An 18,035-nucleotide genomic window follows, 5' to 3' on the forward strand; every position below is an offset into this window, starting at 1 on the left:
ATCATAGCCTTTTGTCAGCCCTTGTAACTACACTTATCTGCATACAAGCGAAAAAAAATTTTTTTGTATGTGTGTGTCTCGCGAACTTACCGGAACTGCTTGCAAACTGCACTCTGCGAGGAAGGTGAGCGCTGATTTGCCAATGGATTCCGTGTATTTTCTCCTACCGGCTGCAAAGGGATGCTTCCCTTCACGCGACAGCAATTGAGCATCTGCCTCCTCAGCTTGACAACTGCAGTCCTGGTGGGGTTTGATCATAATTGGTGGATCTTCAGAGGAGCAAAACTGTCTTGGAATCGCCAATCAATATCCCTTGACTCAAGTACCGAGGATCTTCTCTGCATCGTGTATGTAGCAGTTCCGCTTTGATTCTGGTGCCCATGCTGCTGGCAAGCTCGCCAGCAGCTTGGATCATTACCCTGTGACTAGATGTTCATGGGAAAGAAGGCAGAAGGCAAGAAACAAAGACGAACCAATAAGCATATCACGGCTGGGGCCAATGCCTAAAATTCTGATAACGAGCAGAAAATTACTTATTACTTACAAGGATTTAAAACCCTCCTTGGATGGACGGCTTTACATAAGGTGGTACTTGTTTGGTTGCAAATGACTTGCAAGTGGCTCTCTACACCACAAGAGCCACTGATACAAGGCATTGTCCCTGATCAAAGGATGATTACTGCGCTTTCGCGCTCACACCTCTGACCGGCATCGACAGCGTGCTCTCCGGCAAGACCAACAGGCGAGCCTGGATGGTCTTCAAATTCATGTTTGCCACTAAATCGGGCAATCCTCCTCTTCAACCTCAAAGTTCCTTCCGTCTGATAGTTAGGAGCAGTATCGGCCAACAGTGAGGTCAAGGTAGGGTTCTTGAGAGCGCTTGATACCAGATGGGAATCTCTTGTAAAGAGAAGCCTGCCTCTCTACAAGGAAGACATATCAAATACCCATCAGATAGGTACTAATCATGATAACCCGATTTGTTTCATAGGGCAGACCTGAGGTCGCAGTATGTACACACAGAGCTGCCGGTTCAGGGCAGATGATGTGATTGTCATTGTATCGATGACAACTGCCTTCTTGGGTAGGAGGTGAAGAGACGAGGGGTATTTGAGGGTCGGCATCGCAAGACGACGCGTTAAGGACTCGGTGCTTTGGGGGTTTTGCATCCCTCTTGCCGGGGCCGGTCAGCTTTCTCATTCGCCAATCACCGGTACCGAGGAAGAGGGGCTTTGGCGGTGTAAACGTAGTGGTGTTGTAATATTTCGAGCCGTGCCGGCTAGGCTATCGTCGCAACCCTTTCTACCAACCAGCTGCCAAATAAACTGGCGCGCTTGCTCTTTGCGCCGCGGTGTAAGTGATCCATATGCAGGTACAGCTCTCTCTCGCAGATCCTTTCTCCAATCGAAAAAAAAAGAGCTGTGTGCGATTTCAAATGATGACGGAGCCAAAGGCCATCTCATTAGAGGATTAAAGATGTTGTGTACATCTTGCTGGATGTTTCGAAGTGGAACGACAACCAGCTCCTACTTTTGCTGGTCGTTGATGGCTCTCTGCAGGGGTCGCCACTGCTGCAAGGGACAATTCCGCAGCGGGAATGGCGTGGTGGGATCGAACTTACGAAAGTAGCCCGGTCACTTGAATTTTGCCTGTTTGGGTCTAGTGGGCCGGGGGTTCGTGGTTGACAGGATCAACCCCCATCGGTCCATCCGAATATATCAGGGAGTTATCAAAGAGATCTGATAATCGTGTGACAGGCTAGGCTTTCTCCGTAGCGTGTGCTATAGACAAAAAGTTGTTTGTCGTGCAAGTAATCATTGTGAAGGATGAATTCCAGGGGTTAATGGGCGAAGAGTTGAAGCAAGAGCATGAGGCTTGGACTGAAAACGAGCCCCGATACTGTCCTTGCAGGCAGCGGCCCGATTCCTTCGTTCCTCTCCCATTTCCGCCGGCTTCATCGGTGTCACATCTGCAGATACGGATAAGGAGCAGTCTGGTCCAAAGGCCATCTAACAATACCGGCCTGTGTACACCAGGGAAGCAGTATCGTACGCAACATGGATGCACTGTGTGCAGGCAGGAGAACGGGCTTGGCCACCAAGTAATCGCCGAAGTTACTCTTTTCCATGTTGTTGGTGCTCCGTAACACTCCACCGGCGCTTCTCGAGAAATAACCAGTCTGTGGAATTTGGTTTCAGTGGGTATGTTGTTGGCAGGTCGTGTAGACGGTTATTTGCAGACCTGAAGTATAGCCTGATGATCTGATGACAGCTTGGGACGGCCCGACTTTGAGAGCAGGCTGCCAACATTGTAGAAAGGGAAGAGGTGTTCTTTCCCCAGCCGGCCCGATGGAGAGATTAATCCAAACCAGACATCCTGTCGTCAACAGTTCTTTTTTTTCAGGCAACAACGTAGCGGCACTTTGTAGTGAGGTGACGTGTTTGTCGTCCAGCCAGAACGTCACCAGGGAATGTTTGATAAACAGACATCGGGATTTTGGCAGAGTGTCATTTGCCAAATTCAACCCCCGGATGGCGGAACAGGAGCTGGAGAACAGAACGGGCGCTGATCCGTGCAAGGAGCTGTCAACTTGGTTCAGACTGCAAGGATCAGCAATCATTAGACATTAGACCTTCGGTGTGCTGGATAGAGAAAACGTTGCCGTCGTCGATTGTTTATGGCTTTGGCTTGATCTGACGACTGGTAACTGGGATGCCTAGACTATGGATTTCACTGTTCATCACAGTGCCGTATTTCTGGTGTAGTTTGTATACGTAGTGTAGAACGCTGGCTCGAAGATCCAAGCTCTGAGAGGTATGGCTAGGGTTGGGGGGGTTGGGTGAGTGAACATTAGGTAAGCAAGTGTATGGTGCCGAGGTGAGTTGAACCGAGTCTATACTGCTGTGCCGCTTCCAAATCACCGGAGCTCGTTCAAATTTGATTCCGAGGTTCACCTCCCATGGCATGCAGTGTACGTAGTGGAGGGAAGCAGTGCAAGGAACATGACCAGAGCTAGGGCTGATCGTTTCTGCAAGGAGACGGCGCTTGCAAGCAAGTCATTGGGCACATTAGGCAAACTTGCTGCCAAGTGACGGAGTTACTGATGGCGCTGAGATCCTCTAATACGCGCGTGAGCAATCAAACCTTGGCTTGACAATATGAAATCCTTATCATCGCTCTCCCGGCGGATCAGACAACAAGAAAAATGCAGGTGCTGTCTCACTGGTGGAATTGCCATGGTCTCTCAGAACCAGATCGGTTGTTGCACCAGCCACAGCCTCACGGGCCTTTCACCAAAGTTTCCTTGCTCGCCATTGGACGCCACACATGCAAGCCAAGGCTGGGCGAACGAGGCTGTCGGGTTCTTCAGGATCATCGTAGAGCTGGAATCAGATCTCAACGTAACGGCGGGTTTCAGGCCCGCTCATGAGGTCGTCCTCTTCGGAACCATATTCCGTAGTATTGTTGCCGCCTAGCCTCATTGGAATTTAGCCGGTGCTGGAGTTGGTGTTTGCGGGATCTTGGTTCTCTTTTGATCCCGTCACTGTCGCGATGTTGCAGAAGGCATGCTGGAAAGCTGCTTCGCTAGACAGTGGAATTGGAAATCCAAATCCCAAAGCAGACAATGGTCATCTATTACCTGCCAGGGGCCGATCGCATGAGAGCGATAACTCTATTTCGACTTCCCAGTCTCAGACTGATAATTGGTGAAAACGGCCGCAGGAGAGAAACGGAGAACCGGTCTCGATGCGGAGATGATGCCGGGGGCCTGCCTGATCTTGAGCGGGGTTCCCAACTGCATCGAGAAGGAGAGAATTGAGGTAGGAAAGAGAGACGACGCAGCCACACCAGACGTGTCCAAAACCAGAAGGAAAGAGGGCACGATAAGCTGAGGGGGGAAGACGTTCATCACGCAAGTGCGACAGGCAGGCGGTTGCTCGATTTACTGAATTCGCGCAAAGCGTGTGCGCAGCGCTGGGGCTGGGCCAACCGTTCCCCAGTGAGGGGGCTTGCAATCACGATGTCCATCGTGGGTGAACGATGGAAGGACGTGGGAGGGTTGGACCACCTGGGTGGAATGTACCTAAGCTTGTCAACTGCCCGTTGCGATCCATGGATCTTTGGACTGGCGTTTCGGCTTGATGCAGAGCGTTTGCGTACACAGTACTTAGGTAGTGGCAAAGACGCGGATGGATTGGTGGGCTGGAGCTGTGGTCATTGGTGGTCTAACACATGAATCCTCGGTACGAAGCAAAGTCGCCGACCAAGCTCGCAGTAGACATTGCACTACGTACATACTGATGATGGCGAACCACCAGCATGCTGCTTGGTGCTAGCAAATTGGATCGCCGAGCTTGGGAGACTGGCCGAGCATGTTTAGAAGCTTACACGCATTCAACCCAGGTCCTTACAGTCTATGGGCAATTGGCCCTATGTCGCAGCGGTGATTCACCAGGCGGGGTGTTCCAGGCCTGGGGTCTGGCTTGCGTCCCGCTTCCCCGATCCAACATCCGCTTGAGCGCCCCAGATTCTGGCTCGATTGCGGGGATGAGGGACCTACCCCAGAGCCAAGGACGCCGGAAGCCCACACCAAGCATCGAACCACGGCGCTCACCACCTCCGGATGGCAGGTTGGCCGACATCTTGATGGGATCTGGGGCGAGTCGGCGAGCACATGGTAGTACGCGCTAACTGCCTAGAGTAGGTTTGAGAGAGGCACACACCACCGACACGCAGACCACACACCGCGCTACACCACACGTCCAGTCCTGTCAGCACTGGTAGGTAGGCAAGGAGCTCTGGCCGGCTCTGCCACAGCCACAAGCATGTTGGACGAGGGCGCCCGCGCCGATTTGCACGTGGAAGACGGCAGGCCGCGTCGGCTCAAGATTGCATCGCCGACTAGTCGGCCGAAATATGCCTCAGCGGCACACGGCATGTGAGAGAGTGTGCAAGTGGTCGCCACAAACCGACCAGCGTGTTTCTCCAAGAGTGTAATTGAGAGTCTCATTCTCATCCACAATTCAATGAATGTGCGGCACCAGCGAGACTTACCGGCATGTATAAGCTGCACGTACTCGATGAGGACGACGAATCAGGCTGGTCGGAGGACTAAATTTATCGCAGCGTAACTTCGGGGTCCCGAGCCGGCAAGTTGCGTACTGTGTGTATAGGCACACTAATACACACACACACACACACACACACACACACACAGGCGAGGCGACGTTGTACTCGCGACGGGCAGTAACCGACATGCGACATGCCTAGGACTTCCGGGACGAACATTCGACGTCTGGAAGCAGCATCGAAAACCCAGCAATGTGTCACGGCTCCTCAATATTGGCACCTTTGACGGCTACTCGCTTGCAGTCCCGGTGCCACACTGCAACGAGGGGGTAGGGCTTGCGCAAGCATATCCGATAGGCATTGCTTCAGCTTGCCAACGTCCATAGAAAAAAAAAGGCTGACTCTATGATTTTTTTTTGAAAAAAAAAACCGTGTTTGCTATCGCCTGTCCGGGCAGAGAGGCTTACCGTGATCAGCTGAAGGCTATCAATGCTTAATTTCATCAATACCTTCAGGGAAGCCCCATGCACATATATAGCCGCGACGGCTACCAGCCGTCCCATGGTTTTCACCAGCAGCTCAGCTTTAAGCAATGTATAGAGCTTCTCGAGCTCTAATATAGCACAGTGCAGTGGAACAGTGGACGTCCTTCTCGCTGTGTGTCTTGGAGCGGAACCCGAAATTGAAATGAGATATCGCTGCGGAAATATATTGGCTAGCTGGTGCGACCATGATCCATCAACTCCCAACTTTCTTTCCGGCCCGTGACTGTCCGGCATGATTTTTAGCAGACCGATTCCACGATGGCATTTCCCCAACTCGTCCCGTGCTTTTGGGTCTTGTCCCGGGGCAAGATGGCATCCCATCTGCTGACAGGCCAAGGCAATTCCTGCGATGCGGGGTATTGGTGGGATAGTCAGGGAAAAGAGGAATGAGCCGTCCATCCGAACGGGAGATCTCTTAGGCAGCATCAAGAAATTGGAGAGGTGCGGGTAGCGTTGGTTGGTTGGCACCATTCAACAGACTATCTTCACAGGTCCAATTGCTCCGATTCACATCTGGGGCTCCGAGCAATCGATGCAGTTGATCCAAAGAATCACGGGACGAAACTTCAACGTGTCGTATGAAGTGAGTTAGCACACGGAAAGGGCACCGCCATCTCGGAGGCTTCAACGGTAGACGCACCGTTTTCGTGGGGAATGGGCCGGCAGCACTGACGATCGGTGGCAGACTCAACACCCCAAGTTTGCGCCAAGCCAACCCAAGAGGCCAAGACCGGACCACAGAAGACATGAAGGGCCCGGGGGCTGCTGTTCCTGGAAGGATAGGCATCAAGACAGGATCCACGGGACCCCTGCGCCGGGTCTTCACTTCGGCGCACCGACCATCCCACCCTGGGCACTTCTGAGCTCAGAGTTTTCTTCGTCGTGCCCCTGGTCGTTTTACTCTCCAGCCCCACTGTCGACCACGCCGGGACTCCCCTTGCAGCTAAAACGCGACTTGAGTGCAACAGTGCCTTGGACCTTCTGTGGAAACTTACCCTGGTCCCCGCCTGGTACCATTGGCAAGCCATCGGTCGGCACCAAGCCGTTGGCCGCCCCCCCCCCCTCCCCCTCTCCTCCACCCCCCCAGAGGAGTGAATGGATGCACCATGGGCTGGCATCGGAAGGGGAAAGCAGTGCAAATGTCCACGAGATCCTCTTCAGTGCAATATATGACACCCCGGGTCCCGTCCCTCTCCCCCACAGACTCTTCTGTCGATCTTGTTTCCTGGCTTTTGATCCCAGGTCCTCTTGCCTGGCGACCATCTTGATCTTGACACGGCTAATGCTACACTGCGGATTACACAGTGCTTGAGAATAAAATAATCCCACCCGCCACATACCACATACTCGCATATTCACATACTTGCTCGACGTGACCCGCGTTGATGCGTTAGACCGGGCTCTGCTGTGTGCCTTTGCCGTACATCTCGACCGCCCTTTGACCTTCAACGCGGATGCCCCCATACGTATGCGGGCAAGCCTCCGCTACACGCCACGGACGGGCATATCCCCTCCTCGCAAGCCAAGGGACAGGAACGCAAACTGAATAACAACGAGTATTTGTGTCGGTCTTAGTGTTGTAGGGAGGGACGCGAGTGAGTCAACGACTGTCGACAGCCAGCAACGACAACCTGTAACCTACTATCACGCACTTACACCAACGACGACGGCGAAGACGCCAACAACGATACAGAATAACTGCCCAAGATGAATATGTGGGCGGTGTCCGGACTGCCCGTGTACACGGTCAGTGACACGCGGCCCAAGTCCAAGGGAGTCAAGGGGAAGACCAAGAAGAAGCTTCTAAGTCTGGAGGGGCCCCAGGGGCTGGCAGCACCGCCCCCTCTCCGGCCGCTCCCGTTATCCGATGCCTCCCGGCAAGAGACCAGCTCGATTGACCATCTTCTCGATCATCCTGCCTTCGATGGGCCCCCGTCCCCCGAGAACATCCGCGACCTGAGCAACAAACTGAGGCGGGCTTCCATCAATGATAGACAGCACGAGAAGCATCGCGGCCACCACGCCAGTTCGTCTGCTTCTTCATCCCTCCGCTCTTTGACCTCTGCCGACAAGCCCCTGTGGGAAATAGGTCAAGAGGGAACGCTTTCGAGAAAGTCATCGGGGCGCTCGGGGCGCTCAGCATCCAGTGCGATGCCGAGCAAGGACCGGCCGGACAGCGTGCAAATCTTTGGCAAGACCATCTTCAACCGCCGCCCCAAGCTGAGGAGGGAAAGCAGCGCGCAAAGCTCAGCAGCCAGCTCCATCTATTCGACTGACGCAGCCACCGACGGTCCTTCCCAGACTCTCAACTCTGGCCGCGAGTCGACGATTCCCGCCCTCTTTGGTATCCGCCGCGGCTCCAGGCAGGAGCAGGGTGGGGAGGGTCGTGAGCGCAAGCTGACCATCTCTGGGCCGTACAACTTCCAGCATATTGCCCATACGGATAGAGAACAGGTCCAAGCTCTGGATGGTCCCTCTGCCAATTATACGCAGCTCAGGACAGCGCCAGCTCCAGTCTCCTGCCCCAGTCAGTCGAGCGACATGCACTTTGCTGGCTTTTCGTCAGACAACCTTGCAGTGAATGACGATGCTACAGCTGCCGAGATGCAAGTGAAGGCCATTACTAGTCTTTCACGTGCCCCTTCTGTGCTGAAGAAGAACCCGCCTAGGCGTCTTCACCGTGCCATGTCGCAGGAACAGTTTGGTGTCACCGTGCCACCTCCTCGGCCGCCAAGGTCCCCTGTTGAACCGTCTTGTCCCTCGATGGCGCCCTCTGTTCCTCCACGTGGTTCGAGCCGTACCTCCCTGCGACATGAGCGGTTTGACTCGATCGATTACAGCAGCAGGCCGCAGACCAGCACTGGTTTCCGCGGCACCCAACCTTTCCCAGCCTACGTCGATACCACCAGCCCTCCAGCGACATCGTATGGCTATGCGCCAGGCCCTGACATGGACGTCATCCCTGAGCATGGCTACTCGCATGTCACGAGCCCGCCAGCCGACGACACAAACTGGCCCCTCCCCTGCTCGTCCGAGTACACGCTGCCTGGTGTCCCAGAGGAGGACGAGGCTTCATTTGGTGGCAAGAAGTCGACCGGAGACAGCGGCAATGGCACGTCGTCCTTGCGCAGCAGCCAATCTGTGCCAATGCTTAGGGCCTTCTCAACTCTCCAGGACGACAGCTGCCGCAACAGCCAAGGCTCCGACACCTTGGGCAAATTTGACCTGTTCTCAGCTCAACAGGCACTTCGGGCTGCGTTGATGGAGAGCAAGTGCGACACATTGCCCCGGGAGGATTGGGAGGACGATATCGACTACTGTTATGAGCATGCTTGCGAGGCTGATTGCGACTACGAATGGAGTCGTCCCTCGTTTGAGATGGAGCGGGATGGCGATAATGCTACTCCCGTGGACGGCTCCCAAGGTCGGAAAGGGGCGGTGGAGGAGGGGTCCCCTCATATGCTGACTCCGGGACAGTTCGATGTGCCCGCTCTGAGCCCAGCCAGCCAGATCTCATCCGCGGCGACTGCACATGAAGCAATTACCCCGGCCCCTCTGAGCAACGCGAAGGTGTCCAATTTTTCGCTGCCGCGCACCGACGTCAGCAAGAATCCTCACGTCCGCAAGTCCTCGGACGCATCGAGCTTCAAGGAGTCTCACGGCTTTACTCTTTCGCCGTCTCTCTTGATCCCAATGGACTTTCAGCATCACATGATGGCGTATGAGGCCGAACGGCGCGAGGCCGCCGGCTTCCCTACCGACTTCCGTGGTCACTATAATGATGATGAGCTCTCGCATCTCGCTAGCAGCAGTATGGACCCTTCTGCGATGATGGCGCGGTACCGCACCAGCGCTTCTACGGTCGGCAGCAGCACTAACTCAGCCTTCTTTGAGGCCGAGGATATCAACAACAGCAGCTCTTCCTCTAAAGACAAGCACTATTCCACCGCGTCGACTGTGTCGACCGACTACACTCGGCTCAGCGCCAGCATCGCCTCGCTCGACATTGATGCTCACAAGCAGCAGCAGCAGCAGCAGCAGCAGCAGCAGCAGGCGGCCGAGCCGTTCCCTGCTTTCGACGCCAACATGCCGATGCCTTCGGTGCCCGAGACGACTGAAGCCGCGCCGCCGCCACCATCATTCAGTCGGGCGCTGCACCGCACTGGCTTCAGGCACCGTGGTAGCGAGTCCAACCTTCGCAGGCTGGCAGCTACCATCACTTCCAATAGCAGCTCGGATGAACCAATGCCCAAGGCAAAGGTAACAGTCCCGCCGCCCTCGTCGCTTCAGCAGGCCTTGCGTCGTGGCCGCGCGCGGACGACCAGCCTCAGCACTCCGCCGCCGCCGGGTCAGTACTCGCTGTTCCCATCGGTAGTGAAGGAGACGGGCATGGGCAATGGCTTGTTGGGCAGGATGATTTGAGTAGCTGTGAACAAGACGGCAGATCTTGGTTATGTGAAGGGTATATACTATAACAGTACACAGATAACAACAGAACGGGGGAATATATCCAACCGAGAGTGTGGATGCAATCACACTCCGTACACATCAGAGGGTAAGGATAGCACTGCCCTCTGTCACATAAGTTTTCATTGATGCTTTGCTTATTTTCTTACATCGTTCTCTACTGTGTTTACATCGGGCGAAGCATTTACTGGGGTGATTCGGTTGGGAACATTATAGATCTGGGATATACGAACATGGTGAAAGGTCAGGGAGGGGGGATTTTTGATTTCTTGGAAATGTTGGGACAGTTGCATGCAAAAACAGGAGTTTTTCTTGGCTTCCAACTACAGTCTCACCAGCTGCGTCTCATTTTCCTTGTGTTCCATCTGCTGAAAAGAACGGAAGCGTACCGTCGTTTGTGCTTTCTCTTGTCTGTCAAACCCTATAGAGTTAGTCCTCTTATCGGCCGATCCGCTGTCACTCGCTCGGAGGATAGATAATTTGTAGCATTAGAAGGGTCTCTACCAATAGAACTGGCTATTAGAAGGAAACATGTACACCGAGGATCAAAGATGGAAACAGTGCCTACGACTCTCCAGCAGTCATCGAACCAGATATGGTGCATTTTCGGTGCCTGTTGGCAGTCCAGTGATACATAAATGCGTCCCTCATCCCGCAGCACCGGGTTGTGTGTGCAGTGTGCATCGACAACATAGGGTTACATTGCTATGGTCGAATGGAGGCCTATATCGGCTGACGCTTATACCCCGCGACTGAATGTCGCCAGTTAAGTTTGTTCCCATCACCTGTAGCCATACTCGGGGATTCGGTCCGGCTTGCCCACTTTGCCCGTCCATCACCAAGCAAACACACCCGGCCTAGCTACGCCAGCTAAGGAGAGAGGGCTTCTGTTCGTTGTCATCACAACAACAAACACACCATACCTATTCCTTAGCTAGGCCGCTCATGGGACGCAGATATGGAGATGAGCATTATGGAGGGGTAGACCAGTCTTGAGGCGGGCTGAGTTCCATGGTTCAGATGATGAGATGACGGCCATGACGACCTCGGCAGATAACATACTCCATCGAGCGAATGGGACATGGCAACGCAAACAACAATCAGCGCCAATCTTCAACCGTTTCTTCACGCACAGAATTTCATGCCCGTATTAACGGCCCCAAGGGTTATGATATACTCAGTATCCTGGAAGCCAAGTTGCCGTAGCTTACCTAGCACACCCCGCGCAAAGCTTCCCTTAGTTCCCCGCTGTCGGCCCAAGCTCTTGATGATCCATGTGTATAGAAAAAAAATAGAGCCAATGATGACCACGCCGCATAATGTTGCCCAAAACGCCTTGAACTCCCAGAAACTCTTAACGCCAACCGTCGCCTCGCCTGCATTTAACCGCCGCCCACTGAAATAAACCCATGTGGCATCCCTTAAGCAAGACACAGAAAGCCTGCGGATGGCAGGAGAGAGGTGAGAAGAGAAAACTCAACCATGCTGACACCCTCCCAGTCCCCTTTTTTCGCAGCGTATATACAGCGCAAAAAGCAAAAGCCACAGAAACTCGGGACACTGAATGCCGCCTTCCCCAGTCCCTAACCGGTGATACCGAAGATGAATCGAGGGGAAAAAGATATGTCCCCGAGCAAATCCAAAGCAAGGATGATTCAATTAACTCTTGTCCTGCAGGCTCAGCAGGACTAAGAGGTGTTGTCCGGACTGACTTGGCTGTTGTTAAGGGCCCTGCCCTTTCCAGTTTTCAGAGCTTTGCCATACGCCATCGAGCCTGGAGTTGGCGCAGTGAGCGCCAAGGGATTGTCGGCACATCATGTTCGCGAGCCTGACGGCTGTTCCCCAACGCCCGGGCAACCTGTTCAGTGCCTGGGCTCGAAAGCCAGCAATGCACGACAACTGGCGCAAAGCCAACGCTTCTGGAAAGCTCAGAAGCTAGGTAAACCAGCCCCGGCAGCGAAAGCAACAATGACAGCATATGATAATGTGCCATGCACTTGGTCGATTACCAAGACCGAATCATATCCAGCCAGCGCCGCCCCATACGCCGCGGATTCGTCTGGCGAGCTGAATATCCTTTTGCATGATGGTGACACGCTTGGCGTGGATGGCACACAGGTTGGTGTCCTCAAATAAGTGCACCAGGAAAGCCTCGGCAGCTTCTTGGAGCGCGAGGATGGCCTGCGACTGCCAGCGGAGCTCCTCGCCTTCAGGACGGCAATCGAGGGCTATTTCACGGACCTGTTTTTGAACGGGGGGCCGTTAGTTGCTGCGGAGGTGATGAGCAGGCGCTTTCGTGTGGGTGAGTTCGTACCAGACGAGCAAAAGGCAGTTTGGCCATGAGCAGGTCGGTGTTGGACTGGTAGCGGCGAATCTCTTTCAGCGCAAGGGTGCCTGGCCTGTAGCGCCGCTTCTTGCCTTGGGGCACAGGGTCGCCTGCTGCGAAGGGGGTTAGCGAGGAGCATGACAGGTAGAGTTTGTTGGAGTAGAGAACATACGTTGAACACTGCTTTGCCTGGGTCTTTTCCCGACCGACGCATCTTGCGCGACTGCTGATGGACGTCCTCTCTTTGTGGGTGTTTGCTTTGCAATGGCAACGCCCGGTCTTGAGGCTGCTGTTTTTTGCGCGGTCTTCGGCGCCATAGTTTCGGAGAGAAGCTGGGAAAGGGAAGAGAGCAGCAGAAGCTACGCGTGTAGGCAGGCAAGTAGGTTAGGGATACGACGGCGACCCAATTGGTTGATTTGAAGGTCAGCGAAGTTGTTGCGATCCAGATGGAAGAGCTGTAAAAGCTGCTGCGCGGCAGGTAGGGGACGGTTGCAGTGGGTTGGAGGTGCGATGACGGGAGCTAGAATAAAGTGGGATGCTACGACGCGAGCGCGATGCGCTTGTCGGATAATACAGCAGTGTCCAACGAATTGCTGCACAAGAGACGAAAGTACGGATTACAGAGAAGCTGGAGAAGCTAGAAAAGACGATTACTTTTGCCAGTTAGCCCGAACCCGCGCCAGTTATCGAGGGATTGCGAGAATCGCACGAATCAGGGAGGTTAAGGGGGGGGGGATTAGGGGAGCTCGAGCTACTCTGAAGACTTTCGCCGACGCGCGAACCTCGACGCATTCGCGACGCGACAGAGAAACCAGGTCTTTAATGGGTGGCTGGGGAGTGGGGCTTTGTGGCTCTGCCCCTTGGCTGGCACCGCTTGTTCGATAGCTTCAGGATATGCATAGTACGGTTCCTGAAGCATCTGCACAAAGTGGCGTCACCACTCATTGGGGATGGTGCTCCACTTTAATCTGGGGTCGGGGCGGGTTGGGGTTGGCCTAACGTCGCTGATAAGCCGTTGGATGGATGGAATATCATCGCCGAAAGGACACCTCAACATCATTGCGACGCCGTGAACCGCTGCCCCTCGACACCGCTGAAGTCTTTCCCTTGATTTTAGGCGAGCCACCGAGAGGATATCAACACATGAGTTCATCCAACACGACCATCCAAGTTTGAACTGCACTTTGCAGTCTGCCAGCACCTGCGAAGAAGAAGCGCCCGCTTGTTGCAGAGAGTCTCTGTGCCGATTCCGCACTGCAACTGCAAACAAAGCCAGTGACGGCAGCGCTGCCGCACACCCCGCTCTTCGCATACCGCACTCGCTGTCCAGACTCGCCGATTGTTTAAAACAGCACCGACGGCAGCATACTCCCGCCATGGATCAGATAATGGGCGATGGTGGGGCCTTTCCCCTGGAAACCTGGTTCTGGGAAATGCCCATTTGCACTCGGTGGTGGACAACTGCCACCGTCCTGACGAGCGGGCTCGTCCAGTGCAAGCTGATCACTCCTTTCCAGCTGTTTTATAGCTATCGCACAGTTTTCCAAAAGTCGCAGGTGTGTAAATGCTTTGCACGATACAAGATGGCCATGAAACGCTAACTTTCCTACTCAGTACTGGCGCTTAATAACTACCTTTCTCTACTTCGGCCCCTTCTCAATCGACCTGCTCTTCCACATATACTTTTTGCAGCGCTACTCGCGCCTGCTTGAAGAGTCATCAGGCCGGTCGCCAGCACACTTCTCGTGGCTGCTGCTCTTCTCCATGGCCAGCCTGCTGCTTCTGTCGCCTTTCGTCCAAATGCCCTTCCTCGGCCACCCGCTATCATCGACGCTCGTTTACATCTGGTCGCGCCGCAACCCAGATACTCTTATGAGCTTCCTCGGGCTGCTCACCTTCCGTGCGCCATACTTGCCTTGGGTGCTGATGGGCATCAGTTTTGTTATTCACGGCACCGTGCCTAAGGACGAGCTGATGGGCGTGCTCATCGGTCATATCTGGTACTTCTTCAATGACGTGTACCCGCCGCTGCACGGCGGGTCGAGGCCACTGGACCCTCCTAGATGGTGGTGCCGGTTGTTTGGTGAGTTCTTGTGTTTAGACAGAGCTAGTCAATAGGCATGAAGTTAACGTGTGCCATCAGAACGGAGACAGAGACATGAAGAGACAGCAAATGACGTCGACAATGATATTGCCGTTGCCAGAGCCGATGTGCGGCCACCAGACGTGAGGTGAGCCTGGACTAGACAAGATTAGAGACTGTTTGGAGGGAGAAGGGAGGGGGGGAGGGGTTGATCATAATTGTTGATAACTGGTTGTTGTATCAACGAATCGGATGGCATTCATGTTTTCTTGGTTTCTTGGGTGGTGGCGTTTTGGGTTGGGGCATTGCATATCTGGGCGTTGAGTGTCGGTTGGTCCATTGGCAGGCAAACATGGGAACCTCAGGATTGAAGAAAATGGAAGCTCTGAATGAACTTCGCTCTCACACTATGGTGATGGAAGTGGTAGGAGTGAGCCATCAGTGTGTGGCCAAATGGCAGGCGCCAATGGAGCCAGATATAACAATCGGCCAGTATCCCACACAATAGTATACAATACACAAGCAGATCACAACGAATAGTCAATATGCTTTTATTGTCTTTAAAAAAACATAACCGAAACAGTGAATCCTCGCCAGTGTCAAGCCCAATTAAGCCAGATAAGTGGCAACATACTCTTTGCGGTAGGGGTTATCATTCAGCTCCTCCGACCGGTTCAGGGGCGTCCACTTCGGCTCCTCCTTGAACAGGCGCATTGCCTGGATGTACTGCAGACTGTCAGCACCTCACTGTGCTCAAAACTTAGTCCATCGCGTTGTCACCTACGTTACTCTCATCAGTGGTGAACCGATGGTAGATACCCGCCGGCAGGATAAGCAGATCGTCCTTCTCAACCGCGATGCGCACCCACCGCTCCTGCTTGTCGCGTACGTCGAAGTAGCCCCGGCCGTCGCGCACGTACCGGATCTCCTCGTCCTCGTGCAGGTGCTCGGTGAAGAAGCTGCGCACCTTGGTCTCATACGACTCACCCAGCGCCGACGGGCTCACTTCAATCTCGTCCCGGTTCTTGTACCCGCGCTGCTGCGCCAGCGCGTTCACCTCGTCCAATGATGTGGCCTTGTAGTAGAGGACGCCGAGAGAGTTGAGCTCTGAGGCAGACACCTCCTCGCCTGAGTCGTGGGCCAGGCGCTGGTCGCCCTGAGGTGTTTTGGTATCTTAGTTTTGTGTTCCAATCATACTGTTACATGGGAAGGTAAAGGATGGGTATGTATGAGTGAGGAGTTTTTGAGAGGGTGCTCTTACGGGTAGATCATCGTAGATGTAGGCCCTCATTTTGAAAGAAAAAATTGAAGCAGTTCTTCGACTTTGAAACAGAAGAAGGTCAGGTTTTAGGAAATGGAGGTCTGGGGAGGTGCCAACTTGATAAGAAGGTCTTGGGGGCACGAGTTTGAGAGGTTACGATGAAAAGGGTGGGTTGATTCCGCGATCACGGGGAATTGCGCAAGGCGGGGCGGCCTGGTTAAAAAAAAAGGTGGTGAGGGGCACCAAGATATTTCTTGGTTTCACCGGCTACTCGCCAGCAACCACAGGTGCAGCATTTTGGCATGATTATCATCCATTCAGAGAAAACCCATAAGAATTCGCCGTCAAACATCCGTTTGCGCAATGAGGGATCATCTGTCGCAATCCATGAAGGCTCGTATCGCAGCTTTAGTTGCTTATCGATAAAGTAATCCAGCAGCCAAGCCCTGTTTCGCACCGGAATGCGTTAGGTCACGGGTCTCCCCGACAGCGGCCACATTCCCCTCGAGAAGACATACTGGATGAGTACAAGTAGTGGGTTGATCTAACACAGCTCCCATAATCTTGGAGGACACATACTTGACTGACTTACTGTAGCCAAGTATTTTTCATAGCATACCACTACAATGGCGCTAATCTCGGTCCTGTCTCAATTCACCCTCCCCACCACCCCCCCCCCAGCATTATCCCTTTCGCGTTGCAACATATCTTTCATCTTTCATTAAGGCATCAATTAAAGCTAGATGAAACTATCATTGGAAAGTAGCCACTCAACTCATCGTCCATTGAAGCTCAGTCCTCTTGCCATACCGCCATGATGAGCTCTGTTGATAAACCTTGAAGGACGGGTTGGAGCAAAGTTCGAGAAAAGTTTTACATGCTCCAAGGTGTACTGCTTACACAGGCAAAAATATCTGTGGGTAGGGATACCACTTCCTTTCATTACAGTTAGAAAGACCTTAGACATATGCTTGTCGCCTTTTCAGTTGGAGGTTAGCTGGTGCACGCAGAAGGGCTTAGTGAAAGGCCATATCTCCAGAACGAATTCTTTCCCATCGAAGGATAAATCCAGCAATTTTATTTTACCTTTCTTAAATTTTTGTCTGTCCCCTACGATACCGCACTCCTCATCACCGTCATCGAAGAGGTCCAGCTGCAAACCTCACCAACTGGCCATGTTCACAGTAGACTTTCTGGACGAAACTGAGGTGTTGGGTAATCTCGGTTAAATGTAACAACAACTTCTTGAGCGCGCAAGTGTTATAACTACAAAAAGGATGTAATAGGGGGGAGATGGCCTCAAGAAGAACAGCAGCTTGGGCCGTGTGTCAGGCAACCAACATCTTGGCGGATCCATTCATCCAGATGGAGTGATTCTGCTGAGGAGAACTGCCTGGATTGACTGGCAGAAAGTCATGAGAGCTTGCTGGTCTCTTAAAGCATTAGCCGTCAGGGAATTCAAGGACAAACAGGAACAGGCAAAACGAATCATATCTTCTTATCAGCCATTGATCTTAGTCGAACTTTAAATCGAACAGGTACAGCGGTACAGTTACAATGTCATCTCCGATTTTTTGTTGTTTTTTTTTTTTTCAAATGTCACAGTTTCCCTCACGGAGGAGAAAAAGGCCCAACTTCAGGAGGTGGCCGACCTTCTTCTTGAAATGTACCAAACCTTGGTCCGTATGCACTATCTACCAGCCGATGTAATTGACAAAGGACCGCACTATATCACACACCTTCTGCCCAAATACCTGTCCGTCGGCCTTCACCCTGCCATCATCTACTTATGCAGCATCCTCCTTTACATTAACGAGAACGGTACCCAGCACAATGATATCTGCTTCATCAGTGGCTCTCTTCCCCTTAACTTCCGTGACGAAAATGTGTTCGATAATAGTCGACGTCCACAGACCTGGGCACCATCTGGGGATCCGGCTGCGAAACTCCGGCCCTGGATGACCCCGGTAACGAAACCTCGAGGGCTTTACTCTGGCATAATGAATCATGATGCGAAGAAGCACGCGGTTCGACTCTGGATATATCGGACGTGCCGTGTAGTATGGACAGAAACCTACTCTATGGGGCGTTCACCGCTGAGAATGACAAGGAGACTGGAGAGTGGCGTATTTGGAAGATTGGTGTGGATGGTGAGCTGAGAGAACTTGGTGGAGAGGACCAGGAGGACTGCGGGAATATGCGAGCTACAATTAGGGAGTAGGAAAAACAGGGGAAAGAGAGGAAGCGAAGAGGGAGGGAAAGGAGCATTGGGAGCAAAAAGAA

At 53.3% G+C, this 18,035-nt stretch overlaps 4 protein-coding genes across 4 annotated transcripts; 2 read left to right on the forward strand and 2 right to left on the reverse strand.

Moving 5' to 3' along the window:
• Positions 1–7,322: 7,322 nt before the first annotated feature.
• On the forward strand, positions 7,323–10,037 carry CTHT_0023880 (uncharacterized protein; the record flags this gene model as incomplete). Its single annotated transcript, XM_006692787.1, has 1 exon — positions 7,323–10,037. The coding sequence occupies one exon, from the start codon at positions 7,323–7,325 to the stop codon at positions 10,035–10,037; it is 2,715 nt and encodes a 904-aa protein (XP_006692850.1).
• Positions 10,038–12,101: 2,064 nt separating this feature from the next.
• On the reverse strand, positions 12,102–12,725 carry CTHT_0023890 (putative histone H3 protein; the record flags this gene model as incomplete). Its single annotated transcript, XM_006692788.1, has 3 exons — positions 12,102–12,323; positions 12,397–12,521; positions 12,581–12,725. 3 exons carry the CDS (start codon positions 12,723–12,725, stop codon positions 12,102–12,104), a joined length of 492 nt encoding a protein of 163 aa, XP_006692851.1.
• A 1,059-nt stretch (positions 12,726–13,784) lies between these two features.
• Positions 13,785–14,643, forward strand: CTHT_0023900 (putative endoplasmic reticulum protein; the record flags this gene model as incomplete). Its single annotated transcript, XM_006692789.1, has 3 exons — positions 13,785–13,964; positions 14,023–14,491; positions 14,552–14,643. 3 exons carry the CDS (start codon positions 13,785–13,787, stop codon positions 14,641–14,643), a joined length of 741 nt encoding a protein of 246 aa, XP_006692852.1.
• Positions 14,644–15,100: 457 nt separating this feature from the next.
• CTHT_0023910 (putative 1,2-dihydroxy-3-keto-5- methylthiopentene protein) lies at positions 15,101–15,782 on the reverse strand (the record flags this gene model as incomplete). Its single annotated transcript, XM_006692790.1, has 3 exons — positions 15,101–15,208; positions 15,276–15,647; positions 15,753–15,782. The coding sequence occupies 3 exons, from the start codon at positions 15,780–15,782 to the stop codon at positions 15,101–15,103; spliced, it is 510 nt and encodes a 169-aa protein (XP_006692853.1).
• Between the last annotated feature and the right edge of the window lie 2,253 nt (positions 15,783–18,035).

This window comes from Thermochaetoides thermophila (genome assembly GCF_000221225.1).
Source record: "Thermochaetoides thermophila DSM 1495 unplaced genomic scaffold scf7180000011816, whole genome shotgun sequence".
NCBI lineage: Eukaryota > Fungi > Ascomycota > Sordariomycetes > Sordariales > Chaetomiaceae > Thermochaetoides > Thermochaetoides thermophila.